This window comes from Leopardus geoffroyi, chromosome B3, assembly GCF_018350155.1.
Source record: "Leopardus geoffroyi isolate Oge1 chromosome B3, O.geoffroyi_Oge1_pat1.0, whole genome shotgun sequence".
Classification (NCBI taxonomy): domain Eukaryota; kingdom Metazoa; phylum Chordata; class Mammalia; order Carnivora; family Felidae; genus Leopardus; species Leopardus geoffroyi.
The window spans coordinates 60,572,851-60,585,653 of NC_059337.1; the positions used below are offsets into that span (position 1 = coordinate 60,572,851).

Consider the following 12,803-nt stretch of genomic DNA (forward strand, 5'->3'; position numbering starts at 1 on the left):
AGAATATTTAGATGTCTTTTATCCTGGGAGTTCTTAAAAGTTTATAGAATGGTTTACCTAGAGATTTGGAGTTGTTTCTGTAATGTTTCTGGACCTCTCCTTTATTCTCATTGTGCATGAAGTTGAATAACTGTTTTTGTGAATGTGGAGTCGTGATCAGACCTCATAGTGCACAGTGTAGGACTCTTTTTTTTCGTTTGTTTGCTTACCAACTATATATGACTTTGTAGACTGTCTAACTTACAATAAAGATTGCTATAGTTCTGGTATCTAGATTCTACTTAGGACTCTTACCTAAATGACAGTGTGTTAGGTTTTACCTGATATAGTCTGTGCTTTTCAAGCTGGTTGTCTATGTTTCCTTTTCTCCACAGCAATGATTTTGAATTATTAACATTCTCTTCAAGTATAACCTACCCTAGTCCCCTCATTTTTAGAGATTATTTTGCTTAACTCACATCTAAAAAATAGGGAAAATAATAATACTTAAGCTGTGAGGATTAAATGCATGTAAAGGACTTAATATAATGCCTGGCACAATATGCTTGCATATTGTGCATGTTTTATTATTTATAATTATTTATTAATTTGTTTATTTATAGATACTGATTGGGGATTTCACTATTTACCAGGTACTGTGCTAGGGACCAGATAGATATGGTCCTTGTGCTACTCATGGAGTGATATCTCAGTTTGTACTAGATATTACAGTAGTTATTTTACTATTCTAAGTGGTGGTGAAGAATTACTATTCCAATTAAATTTTAGTTTCTCCGTGCTTCTAAAAATTTGTATATATTTACTAAACTAATTTTATTAAGGATTTTCATTAATTGTGTATATCTAAAATAGAAGAGCAGTAGTACACTGTTTCCAAAGTATGAGGTAAGAATTCATTAAGCTCTTACCTAAAGCAATGAAGATAGATGGGTGAATCCCAGAAAATTTGCTACTGACTTTGTATTTTGGTTACCTAGTAGAGTCTACACTTTATTTGATTTCTGTCTTTTTTCTTTTTAAAAGTAGGATGGTTTCACTATTGAGAGATAAATAGTATTTTGGTATATAACATACCAATAGGATATTTTTGAAAGAACATCCTAAGAAGAGTTAAATATAGTATGGCCTTCTGGTTTTAGATGGTTGAAATGTCTTTGTAATAGAGATCCATTATTTAAATGTTATATGCTAGGAAGATGGAATCTTGAAGAATGGGTAACAAGAAGAAAATACTTCCTAAATGATATTTTAATTGTTTCTTTGAAGCTGAGGGAAAGTGTAAGTTGCTAATTGACCATTATTTTATCCTTTCATTCCTACTTCAATTTACTAGGTGACGCAGTTTTGCAAACATTTGTAACATGCACGTGAAGTGATTGTCAGCATTGTACACATTGGGAATTAATGCTCCCGTTTCACTCATTTCTTGCTAGTTCGAGTCCTTTTCAATAAAAGCACAGATAACGAGAAAACAGTGTGATAACCCAAAAGCAAAAGAAGTTGAATTGTTAACTTAAGTCTAGATTGTCTTTATGTTTTAAGTCAGCCAGTAGAAAGTTTTTTTTTTGAATGTTGAGATATTATTTCTCATCCGTCTATCAAGTCTTGCCCTTATAGCTCTTGGTGTGTGACTTACTTTACAGGCAAGCTTCTTCAAAGATTGCCCTGGCTGTCTCATACTTCACTTACACTTTAATCCATTAAAGGCTGGCTGCCGCCCTTTCCACTCACTAGTGACTTCCTAATTTTTTATATTAACCAGTTTTTCTCAGTCTTTCTTCTTCTTCTTCTTTTTTTTTTTTTTTTTTTTTTTTTTTTTAGTGTTTATTCATTTTTTTGAGAGAGAGAGAGAGAGAAAGAGACAGAGCACAAGCGGGGGAGGGGCAGAGAGAGGGAGACACAGAATCTGAAGCAGGCTCCAGACTCTGAGCTGTCAGCACAGAGCCTGACACGGGGTTTGAACCCACAAACCGTGAGATCGTGACCTGAGCTGAAGTCAGACGCTTAACCAACTGAGCCATCCAGGCGCCCCACTTCTCAGTCTTCCTATAGCATTTGCCATTGGCCACTTCTGCCTTAACATGCTCTTCTCATTTTATTTCTATAATACCCCTTTCTCACAGTTTCCTCATACCTCTGTGGCTATTACTTGATTTCCTTCATGCATTTTATTTTCGCCCATGCTCTAAATGTTGCATTTTCTAAAATTCTGTTCTTAGGTTAATTTTACCATTCTTTATTCTTCCAACTTGTCAACTGTCCATCTATGTTTGTAGTTCCATCTACCTTCCATGAACTAATGGTTCCCCAGTGTATTTCTATAGCTCAGCAACAGGCTTGAAATTACAATTGTCTGCTGAATTCAACAGGTTGTTATTATACTCAATATTCTGATATCCCTTACAGTCTATACAACCTACTGTATATTCTCTTATTTTGATACAATTTATCATATAGTTGTACCAATTTTTAGTCAAAAATTATCTTTAGTATCTCTTATATTTATCTTATTTTTTCTGACTCTACTGTAATAATTTAAACCCTATTCTCTCTCTTGGGATATTGTGACTATTCCCAGAATCACCTTTCTGCCTCTAGAATTAACCTCTCTGTAGTCTATCCTCCTCATTGCCACCATAGCAGTGTTCTAAAGTAAAATGTTTTGTGTTTTTCCTCATCTTAAAATTTTTTACTTTTTTTAAATTTATTTATTTATTTATTTATTTATTTATTTATTTATTATTTTTAGAGCGTGCAAGTGAGTGAGGGAAAGGGGCTGAGGGAGAGAGAGAGAGAAAGAATCCCAAGCAGACGCCATGCTCAATCAGGGCAGAGTCCAACACAGGACCTGTTCCCACGACCCTGGGATCATGACCTGAGCCCACATCAAGAGTCGGACATTCAACCGACTGAACCATCCAGCCACCCCTTAAAATCTTTTATATGCTTCTCCTTATCCAGCAGTAGATTTTATATGTCCATCCATGGCCCATCTGCTTTTGGATCATTTAGAGAACTTTTGAAAAGCTCCTATACTGTATCTTCCTCCATCGATTATGAATCAGTATAGAGTTTAGGAATCTTTAAAAATCTTCCCAAGATGATTTTGATAAGCAGCCTGGGCTGGTAAACACCGACTTATAAATGTCTTTCACTTTCCTTATCATGGAGTCTAAGGCGTTTCATGGTCTCATGCCTCCTGCTTCTCAAGCGTCTTCTCATGCTGTTCTCCCTTCATTCACTGTACTCCAGTAGCCTTGGAGCCTACCAGTCTTGATCCTTTTTTAAAGACCTTTGTTTGCTTTTATTGGATCAGGGAAGAATCCTATATTTCTGCCTGCTCCACCTTTGCTTTCCTCCATACCCTAGTCAGCACCTCCTTGGGTTTCACAGATGTTGAAAGCTACTGAACTAATGCAAATTAATGAGGTCCAGAAAGATTAAGTGATTAAGTGACTGAAGTCATATATTGGTCAATGGCAGACCATATCTAAAATTCAGGATTTATATTCCTAACAGAGTTCTTAGGTATTGCTCTTCTCTCTTTTCATATGTATAATGTCTGGGCAACTTGATCTGAAATGACCCTTTAATTCTTTACTTCCTAAGTAAATTATCATTCATTTATTCCCTCATTCATTCATTTATTCATCCAGTAAATTTATTCATTCAATAAACATTTATTTGACTACACAAGGAACAGTGTAGAGTCCAGGGGAGGTAGGTAGAAAATCTGAATAATACAGATTTCCTATTATTAAGGTTCTTAAGACAGGTCCATTGTATTCAATTATAAAATACTATACAGAAAAACAAATTATTAATTTTTTAGAAGAGAAACCATAGTATAACCTTTTCCACTGTTTTGTGTTTTTCTTTTCTTTCTTTTATCCAGGGAAAGACCATGTTTGTAGATTTATTGGCTGTGGGAGGAATGATCGATTCAACTATGTGGTCATGCAGTTGCAGGTAGGTTACTTTGAAAATGTATCTTAAAATATTTCAGTTTTGATCAAGGTACCTAATTTTACTTGTTGTGGATAAAACAAAATTCTTGGTATCATCATCTCAGAATGTTTTATACTATGCAGATGGAATTTTTTTTTTTTGGATGGAATTTTATTTAAACAGATTTGATATAGATTTTCCCAAAGATGAAAGGGTTGTTCTTGTCAACTGTTTTAGTTGATCCATATCTTCATTAATTGTCATCATTGCAAAGTTTTTCAATCCCTACATGGATTTCTGGATATAATGTGAGTCTTGCTCTGTCCCTGTCCCTTCCCCTTCCTGTCTTTATTACCATTAGGACTCTAGTTTTTAATTTATGTGCTCACGTAGTAACTTTGCTTGAAAATTGAAGCATTAGTTGATACAGAGGAGAAATGCATTCCTTTTTCTTTTATCATTCATTAACATAGGTCTGATCCCTGTCCTTTAGACGGAGAGTGGAATTGGGCTGGGCAGGAGAGGAAAGAAATTCAGAGAGGGAATTTTGGAGTAATGGCCACAGCAGGGAGAAGAGGGAAACCATCCCATTCTCTCTGACAACTGCGTCTGCCCCTGAACACATACACATACACACATACACACACACACCTCTGAACTGTAGTCACTCTCAAAGTGTAAAAGCTGTGGTTTACCTTACTGCCTAACTTAAGAGTTATCAGAGTTTCCTTTCATCTTTTGCAAAATTTTCTTTGGACATTGGGTTCTTTTGTTTTCTTTGAACTTAACTGTATAACAGTGATTTCAGACATAGATCCTAGCCTGAATGCTTTCTCTTCTCATCAGAATACTTTTCCTGTTTCCCTCAACTATCCTTCAGCATTTGAGTTAGATCCAAAGATATTGTCTCTGTAAGCTATAGCCATAGAGTCTTTGAGTCGTGTGATTCACTGTCTCTTGAGCCAGCATTGTTTTATTTCTTGAAGCAGTTATCCTTGTAACTTTTGAGGTCATTAGTGTAGACCCTCCTTCTCTCACTTTGGCCATTAATAATATAACTTTTTGGTATGATATTGTTTAGTTTTCTTCTGGATTTATTATACATCTTATTTGATCCTCACCATATCCCCATGGAGAGGATAAGGAGGTTATCCCCATTTTGCAAGTTAAGGGACTGAAGCTCAAAGAGGTCTGTGACTTCCCTGGGGACTGACTAACTTGTTGGGTGTTAGGCTTTTGTGGAAGCCTGAGGCCAGTATTCTTGGCACAATTAGAGAAAACTCCTCATTTTGTTTTTAGGTTACTACTGACTAGAGAATATGGATAGAAGCTTTCTCAGTCTGTAGAATCTGTCTCAGTCTTAGCACATACTCATTTTTATGTTACTTGAGCTTACTTGTTTTTATTTTATTTGCAGTCATTTAAATCTCACTTTCTGGAAATGGGAGGGCTCTTAGTCTGGGAAAACTAAGGAGATTGTTGTATATCAGATAACAATGGCCTTTGGCCTTTGGCAAGCTCTTCTGGACTCACCTAAAAACCTTTCTATTTGACTTGCATGCTGTATTTTTTCCTGTCATAATAAAATTAATCTACCATTAGCCACCCCCCCATTCTGCATAGTTGATTGACTTGATTTGGGCTCATGCTGGTGTACTTACTACAGGGTATTCTCTCTTAGTTGACACATTGAAGATAATTACAAGGTTTCCCCGTGTACATTGTGATAAAATTTACATACTCAGCTTTTCGCTGGCACTTTTAATTTCTTCTAAAAACCCTAAGTTCATTAATTCTTAAGTAGTCTTTTCCTCTTGGTGATTCAATTATATAATATCTGCCTTAAAAATTTCAAGGAATAATCCTATGTCTATTGTAGAAATTATAGCTAATTACCACTAAAATGAGTCTTTTTTTAAATGTTTATTTAAAAAAAATTTTTTTTTACATTTATTTATTTTTTGAGAGTCATAGAGAGACAGAGCACAAGTTGGGGAGGGGCAGAGAGAGAAGGAGACACAGAATCCGAAGCAGGCTCCAGACTCCGAGCTGTCAGCTTAGAGCCTGACATGAAGCTTGAACTCACAAACTGTGAGATCATGACCTAAGCCGAAGTCGGAGCTTAACCGACTGAGCCACCCAGGTGCCCCTGTTTATTTATTTTTTGAGAGAGAGTGGGGAGGAACAGAGACAGAGGGAGATCGAGAATCCCAAGCAGGCTCTGCGCTACCAGTGTAGAGCCTGAGACAGGGCTCAAACTCACGAGCCATAAGATCGTGACCTGAGCTGAAATCAAGAGTCAGACCCTTAACTGACTGAGCGACTCAGGCACCCCAAAGTGGGTCTTAAAATCTTATAGGATCAAGAAGTTGTACTTATTTCTTTTCTCATTTCTACCAGCAAGACCTGAGACAGTTCTCGTGGAATTTCCTTTCACCATTGAGGCTTTCCAGAGCCATCTTTATTATAGCCAAGGAGTGATACTTTGTGAAAACCATATCACCTAGGGAAAGCCAAAAAGTACTTTTAATTTTGTAACCAGTACAGATGTAGATCTAGATTGCCTGACACCAGAACTGCCATACTTTTAAAAATGTATTTTTTTATTATGAAAAAAAACTAAACATACATGAAAATAGAATAGTATAATGAATACCCATGTACTCATCACCCGGCTTTGGTAATTATCAGTATATGGCCAGTCTTGTTGCTGGTGTATTCTCCCTCTCCTCTCCCTTCCCAGATTATTTCAAAGCAAACTGAAAGAATATTTTATGTGGAAATATATACATATGTATTCTAAGAGTCGGAGATTCCTTTTTTCTCCTCTTATGATAAAACACAATAGTTCCTTCATAATAGTGTCAAATATGAAGACAATCTTCAGATTTCCTTGATTGTATCTCTTTTATTTTTTATATTTGGTTTACTTGAATCTGGTTCCAGACAGAGTTCCACACATTGCATTTGGTAGATACAATTCTTAAGCCTCTTTTACTGTATAGATTCACTTTCTTTTTTTCTTACAGTTTTTGTTGTTTTGATTGTCATTGATAAAAGTGGAATCATTTGTTATTAAGTTGTCATGTTCTGGAATTTGCTGATTGTCCCCTCCTTATTTAACATGTTCTTCTATCCCCTGTATTTTCTATAACCTGGTGATTAGATAAGATTCCAGTTTTGTTTTATTTGGCCACAGTACTTGAGAGGTGAGTGGTATACTTCCTGTTGCATCACATCAGTAGGCAATGTCTGGGTTGTCTGTTTTTAGTAACGTTAGGATTGATGGGTGAGATTTGGGGACTGTCAGCCTGATGCATCCTTTTTAAAGTTCCCAGTGGTTTTTCTCCTATGTTTTAAAAACCCATTAGTAATCATTGCCTAGATCCATTACTTTAGTGAGATTGCAAATGTACTATTCTAATTCTATTTTTCTTAGTTTATTAACTGGAATTCTTCAAAAAGCACTCCACCAGGTGTGCTTGGCTGGCTCAGTTGGTAGAACATGCGACTCTTGATCTCGGGGTTGTAAGTTCGAGTCCCACACTGGGTGTAGAAATTACTTTAAAATAAATAAATAGATAGATAGATAGATAGATAGCACTCCACCAATTATTAGGTTATCTGAGATACATTTTATACAGGAAAGGCGGTAAATAGAAGAAAAGAATACTTGATTCTTAAACTCATGAATCGTGAGATCATGACCTGAGCTGAAGTCAGATGCTTAATGACTAAGCCACCCAGGTGCCCCAAGATTCATTGTTTTTTAGTGCTGCATACCAGTCAATAAGATGAATTTCCCACAGTGTATTAAACCTTTCATTTATTGATAAACATATAGATTATTTTCAGTTTTTCTCTATAACATAATAACCGGGGTGCCTGGGTGGCTTAGTTGGTTAAGTGCCTGACTCTTGATTCAACTCAGGTCATGATCTCATGGTGGGTGAGATCCAGCCCTGTCTGGCTCTGCACTGACACCGTGGAGCCTGTTTGGGATTCCCTCTTTCCCTCTCTCTCTGCCCCTCCCCTGCTCTTGCCAGTGCGTGCTCACTCTCTCTGTCAAAACAAATAAATAAACTTTAAAAAAACAAACAGGTAATAACCAGTTTTAGTTTATACTCTGAAGTATAATTTGGTAGATAAAACCTGCGTATATACCATGTTAATAACTTTCCTCCATACTCTTGCTAGCCTTATGTTTTAGTTTTTTTGATTTTGTTAATTGATATTATAGGTTTGTATGTATGTATGTATTTATTTATTTATTGTATATTTTTGAGACAGAGGGCAGACAAGCATGCACAAGCAGGAGAGGGGCAGAGAGAGGGGGACAGAGAATCTGAAGCAGGCTCTGCACTGACAGCCAAGAGCCCGATGTGGAGCTCGAACCAGGAGATCATGACCTAACCTGAAGTCACATGCTCAACTGACTGAGCCACCCACGTGCCCCTTAGATTTACATTTTAAAAGATTTGAAATGTTAGTATCATTGCTAATACCATAAACTGAATTAATTGATTTTCTTTCAAAAGCTTTTATAACTGTGCAAGTTGTTTACAAATGAAGTTCCAATATTTCTTAGGTATATTTTTGGAGATCAAAATACTGATTTTTGAGAAAATATTATTGGAGTGCTAATAAAATTTATTAGGTATTCTCATGGATTGTAAAACTCATTGTTCTAGATTGTCACTTATTTTACATTTGCTGAGATGTAGAGAACAATAAATTCACCTAACATTTAAAAAATAATAATAAAGATAACTACCAATTTATGTTATGAGAAAACTGCATTTTTAAAGAAGATATGAAGTATGAAAGACTCCTGACTTTCCTGTAATTTTTCAATTCTTTTATTACTTAAGTGCTATTTAGTATTTTTTTTTTTATTAAAAACAATTTTTTTATTAGGTAAACTCTATCCCCAGTTTGGGTCTTGAACTCATGACTCTGAGATCAAGAGTCGCATGTTCTACTGACTGAGCCAGCCAGGCACGCCTACTATTTTATTTTATTTTATTTTTTATATTTAAAATTTTTTTTTAACGTTTTTTATTTATTTTTGAGACAGAGAGAGACAGAGCATGAAGGGGGGAGGGGCAGAGAGAGAGGGAGACACAGAATCGGAAGCAGGCTCCAGGCCCTGAGCCATCAGCCCAGAGCCCGATGCGGGGCTCGAACTCACGGACCGTGAGATCGTGACCTGATCTGAAGTCGGACACTTAACCGACTGCGCCACCCAGGCGCCCCTCTACTATTTTATTTTAAATGGTACTTAAGTAATTTAAGAATTTATTACTTTTTCAAAAGTGAATCAACTGTCTTTAGATGAAGTGATGGTATTAGTGGTATTAATCCCAAGCATATACTACAAAGTTTTGAGAATAGAGAGATTGGGATGTTTAAATTCCCTCGTGATGAAGGAGCCAGTTTCCATTCTTTGGGTGGTAGAACTATAGCAACTGTAGCCCTACTCTTCTCATCAAATTACTGGTTTGTTACCTAGGCAACAGAGAACTTTCTGGGTGGAGCAGTACTATGAAGTGAAAAAAAAAAAAAACCCCACAACTTTGAATTCAAACAGGTTTAGATTTGAAAAACAACTTTATCTTAATAGGTTAACATTGTTTAAACTTTCTGAGCCTCATTTTCTTCACATCTATTTTAGGTGGCTGTAAAATGCAATCAGGAATGTAACACATCTGGCACAGGCTAGATACATTCACTGCTTTTATTTATTGCTATAAATTATTGAGTGTTTGCTTCATGTTATTTTTGTTCATAATAACAGTAATTAGCATTTACTGAGTACCTACTGTGTGCCAGGCAGTATCCTAAACACTTTACATGTATCTTGTTTAATTCTCTTCATTTTATAAGGAAACCGTGACACAGAAAAATTAAGTAGTTTGTATAGGAATGTGTTTGTATAGGAATATGTAATGAAGAATTACTGTTCTGGTACATGTATTTTGTATATTTAGACTACATTTTGTTATGGCATGAAAGACAAATGGAAACACAACGATGACTCAAAAACGCAGTATGTTCAAAAACTTCTGGTTATTCTTAAATTTGTCTGAAACATTCATGTATTTTAATGGAATCTCTTTTTTTTTTTTTTTTAATTTTTTTAAATTTACATCCAAGTTAATTAGCATATAGTGCAACAATGATTTCAGGAGTAGATTCCTTAATGCCTCTTACCCGTTTAGCCCACCCCCCCAAAACCCCTCCAGTAACCCTCTGTTTGTTCTCCATATTTAAGAGTCTCTTATGTTTTGTCCCCCTCCCTGTTTTTATATTATTTTTGCTTCCCTTCCCTTGTGTTCATTAGAATCTCTTCTTTTGAATGAGAGGATCGCGATTTGGGTAAAATCCTTGCTCTTTCTGTCAAAACACTTTTAATAGTAAATGAATAACTCCCCAGTCTTCTCTTACAACATAGTACCATATTTGACATTGTTGATTTGGTTTTCACAGGGTCGGAATCTGGCAGATCTACGCCGTAGCCAGTCCCGGGGCACATTCACCATTAGCACTACTCTTAGGCTGGGGAGACAGATTCTGGAGTCTATTGAGAGCATCCATTCCGTGGGATTCTTGCACCGAGACATCAAACCAGTAAGGGACCTTTTCAAGTCAGAGCATAGACTGAGTTTGCTTTGTACTCTTCATCTGATGATGGGACACAATAAATTATAAATGTAGCTTTCTGTGTTTGCTTTCTATTATTAAACACAAGGTAATATTTTAATTTCTTTAACTAGAAGCAAAATGTAACTTGCCTCTTAATTTTTTTTAAAAAGTTATAATTACAAACTACCACTTACATTCAAGAGCTTTTCTCATACAATGAAAATGTTGCTTGCAGCCAAATTAAAAATTATTAATGCTTGACTATTATTATGTGTGCGGACATTCCTAGTTACTTAACCTTACACCTCAATTGGTAGTTAGTCTTTAGATTTTTTTTCCTGATACTGTCTAAAAATATATACATTTGTTGCTTTTAGATATTGACATTGTGTTCTTTGAACTATTTCTCAAGTGACAAATTGTACTTACAAGAAACCATCAGTTGTGAAAGACCTTATTATTTTTTTTCTGAGTGCTGCAGTGGCAATATAGTATTTTTTTCAATTCTGTTTTTCTTAGAAATTGTCACTTCCATAACTGAAATATGCTTTTATTTTTCCTTCTTGGTTTTTTTTTTTTTTTTTTTTTTATTACTCACAAGGGGAAATGATCCATTTCTGGTATACTGTATTTACTATAAATATACCATGTGTTGGTTAGTGCAGTTGAAAATTACACCCTTCTGTTGCTACATGATTTCTAAAATTAAATGGTTTACATGAAAATGCCAACTAAAATTAACATTAGTAGAGTCAGACTTAACGTAATGTAGATTTCTTCTCCTCTTATTTCTGTGCACAGCTAAATGTCACTACTTGAGAATCATGGTGACTGAATGCTCCTTAAATGGAACAGTCTTTTAAAATAAAAGCTAACAATTCTGTAGCAATTTTGCTTTTTCCTTTATAAATTCCCTTTTTGCATACCATCTTTGCAAGTCTGTGCTTATTTAACATTACATTTACTTTTTTAAGGAAAGAATGCAAAGTTTATTTTCCTTAAGTCTGTTTTGAAATGTTTCCTTAAATTGAATTTTAATTTTGTACTTAGTGAAATTCAGCGTTATGATGCTTATAGGAAATTCATTTAAATTCCTCGCCATGTATTAAAATTTGCTCACTCCTGGTTCTTCCCATGTTAAAAAGGAAGAATTGGACTGTCTTTAAAGCACTGACTTAGATTAGAATTTCAAGGAATTTAGAGTTCCACTTAAGTCAGTGTTGTGTTGTATGTAACTTTATACTGTCAGTTAAATTCTTTGTTGCTCAAAGTTACCTGATCCTGGGCACTAATAAAATCCACAATGAGATTGTGTATTAATATCCAGCAAACATCATTGATTGGAATAGTATATTTGGGACATATGTATTATATAGAGGTTAAATTGAAGAGTTAAAGTATAGGAAGGATAAGATGTAAAGATAAGTTTTATAAGAATATATTTCCTTCTCTGCTTTTCTAGTCAAACTTCGCCATGGGTCGCTTTCCTAGTACATGTAGGAAATGTTACATGCTTGATTTTGGCTTGGCTCGACAATTTACCAATTCCTGTGGTGACGTCAGACCAGTAAGATTTTTCATATTATTATTAAATATTTAAGAATTAACCTGTCATTTATAGTACCACTTTTTTAAAAAAAAGAAATACAAATTATGTATAGAATGGATGTCATTCAAAAAGTAGTATATAGAATTTATCATTAAATATAGGATAGAGGTAATTAATTTTATTATTGAAAGTTGTGGCTTTAAAAAAAGTACATTAAAAACATTTTAAAAATTAAAAAAAAAAAACTTAAAAAGTACATGAGACACAGATTTAGAGTGGATTTGTAGTAAGAACACATGTTGGCCCTTTAGGATCAGGAGCCTTTTTTGCAATCTGAGGCTCTTTCTATATCCTACAGTTCTTCTGTTTTTGATATTGTACATTTCATATCCAGAATTTACATTTGGTTCTTTTAAAAAAAAATTGTCTTTATTGATATTCTCTGTTTGATACGATGTTGTCATACTTTCCTTACTTTGCTTTGGTTCTGTGAACATATTTATTTTTAATTTTTTTTTTTCAACGTTTTATTTATTTTTGGGACAGAGAGAGACAGAGCATGAACGGGGGAGGGGCAGAGAGAGAGGGAGACACAGAATCGGAAGCAGGCTCCAGGCTCTGAGCCATCAGCCCAGAGCCCCACACGGGGCTCGAACTCATG

The 12,803-nt window shown here is 35.2% G+C and overlaps 1 protein-coding gene across 6 annotated transcripts in view; it reads left to right on the forward strand.

Moving 5' to 3' along the window:
- Window positions 1–12,803, forward strand: part of TTBK2 (tau tubulin kinase 2) — a 166,055-nt gene that overhangs the window by 69,766 nt on the left and 83,486 nt on the right. For 5 of the 6 annotated variants that reach the window (XM_045448015.1, XM_045448014.1, XM_045448018.1 and 2 more), the window contains 3 exons: window positions 3,896–3,969; window positions 10,438–10,578; window positions 12,056–12,160. In XM_045448015.1, coding sequence (XP_045303971.1) covers window positions 3,896–3,969; window positions 10,438–10,578; window positions 12,056–12,160 — 320 coding nt within the window. The remainder of the gene's footprint in view (window positions 1–3,895; window positions 3,970–10,437; window positions 10,579–12,055; window positions 12,161–12,803) is intronic. The other variant, XM_045448019.1, reaches the window with a different exon arrangement.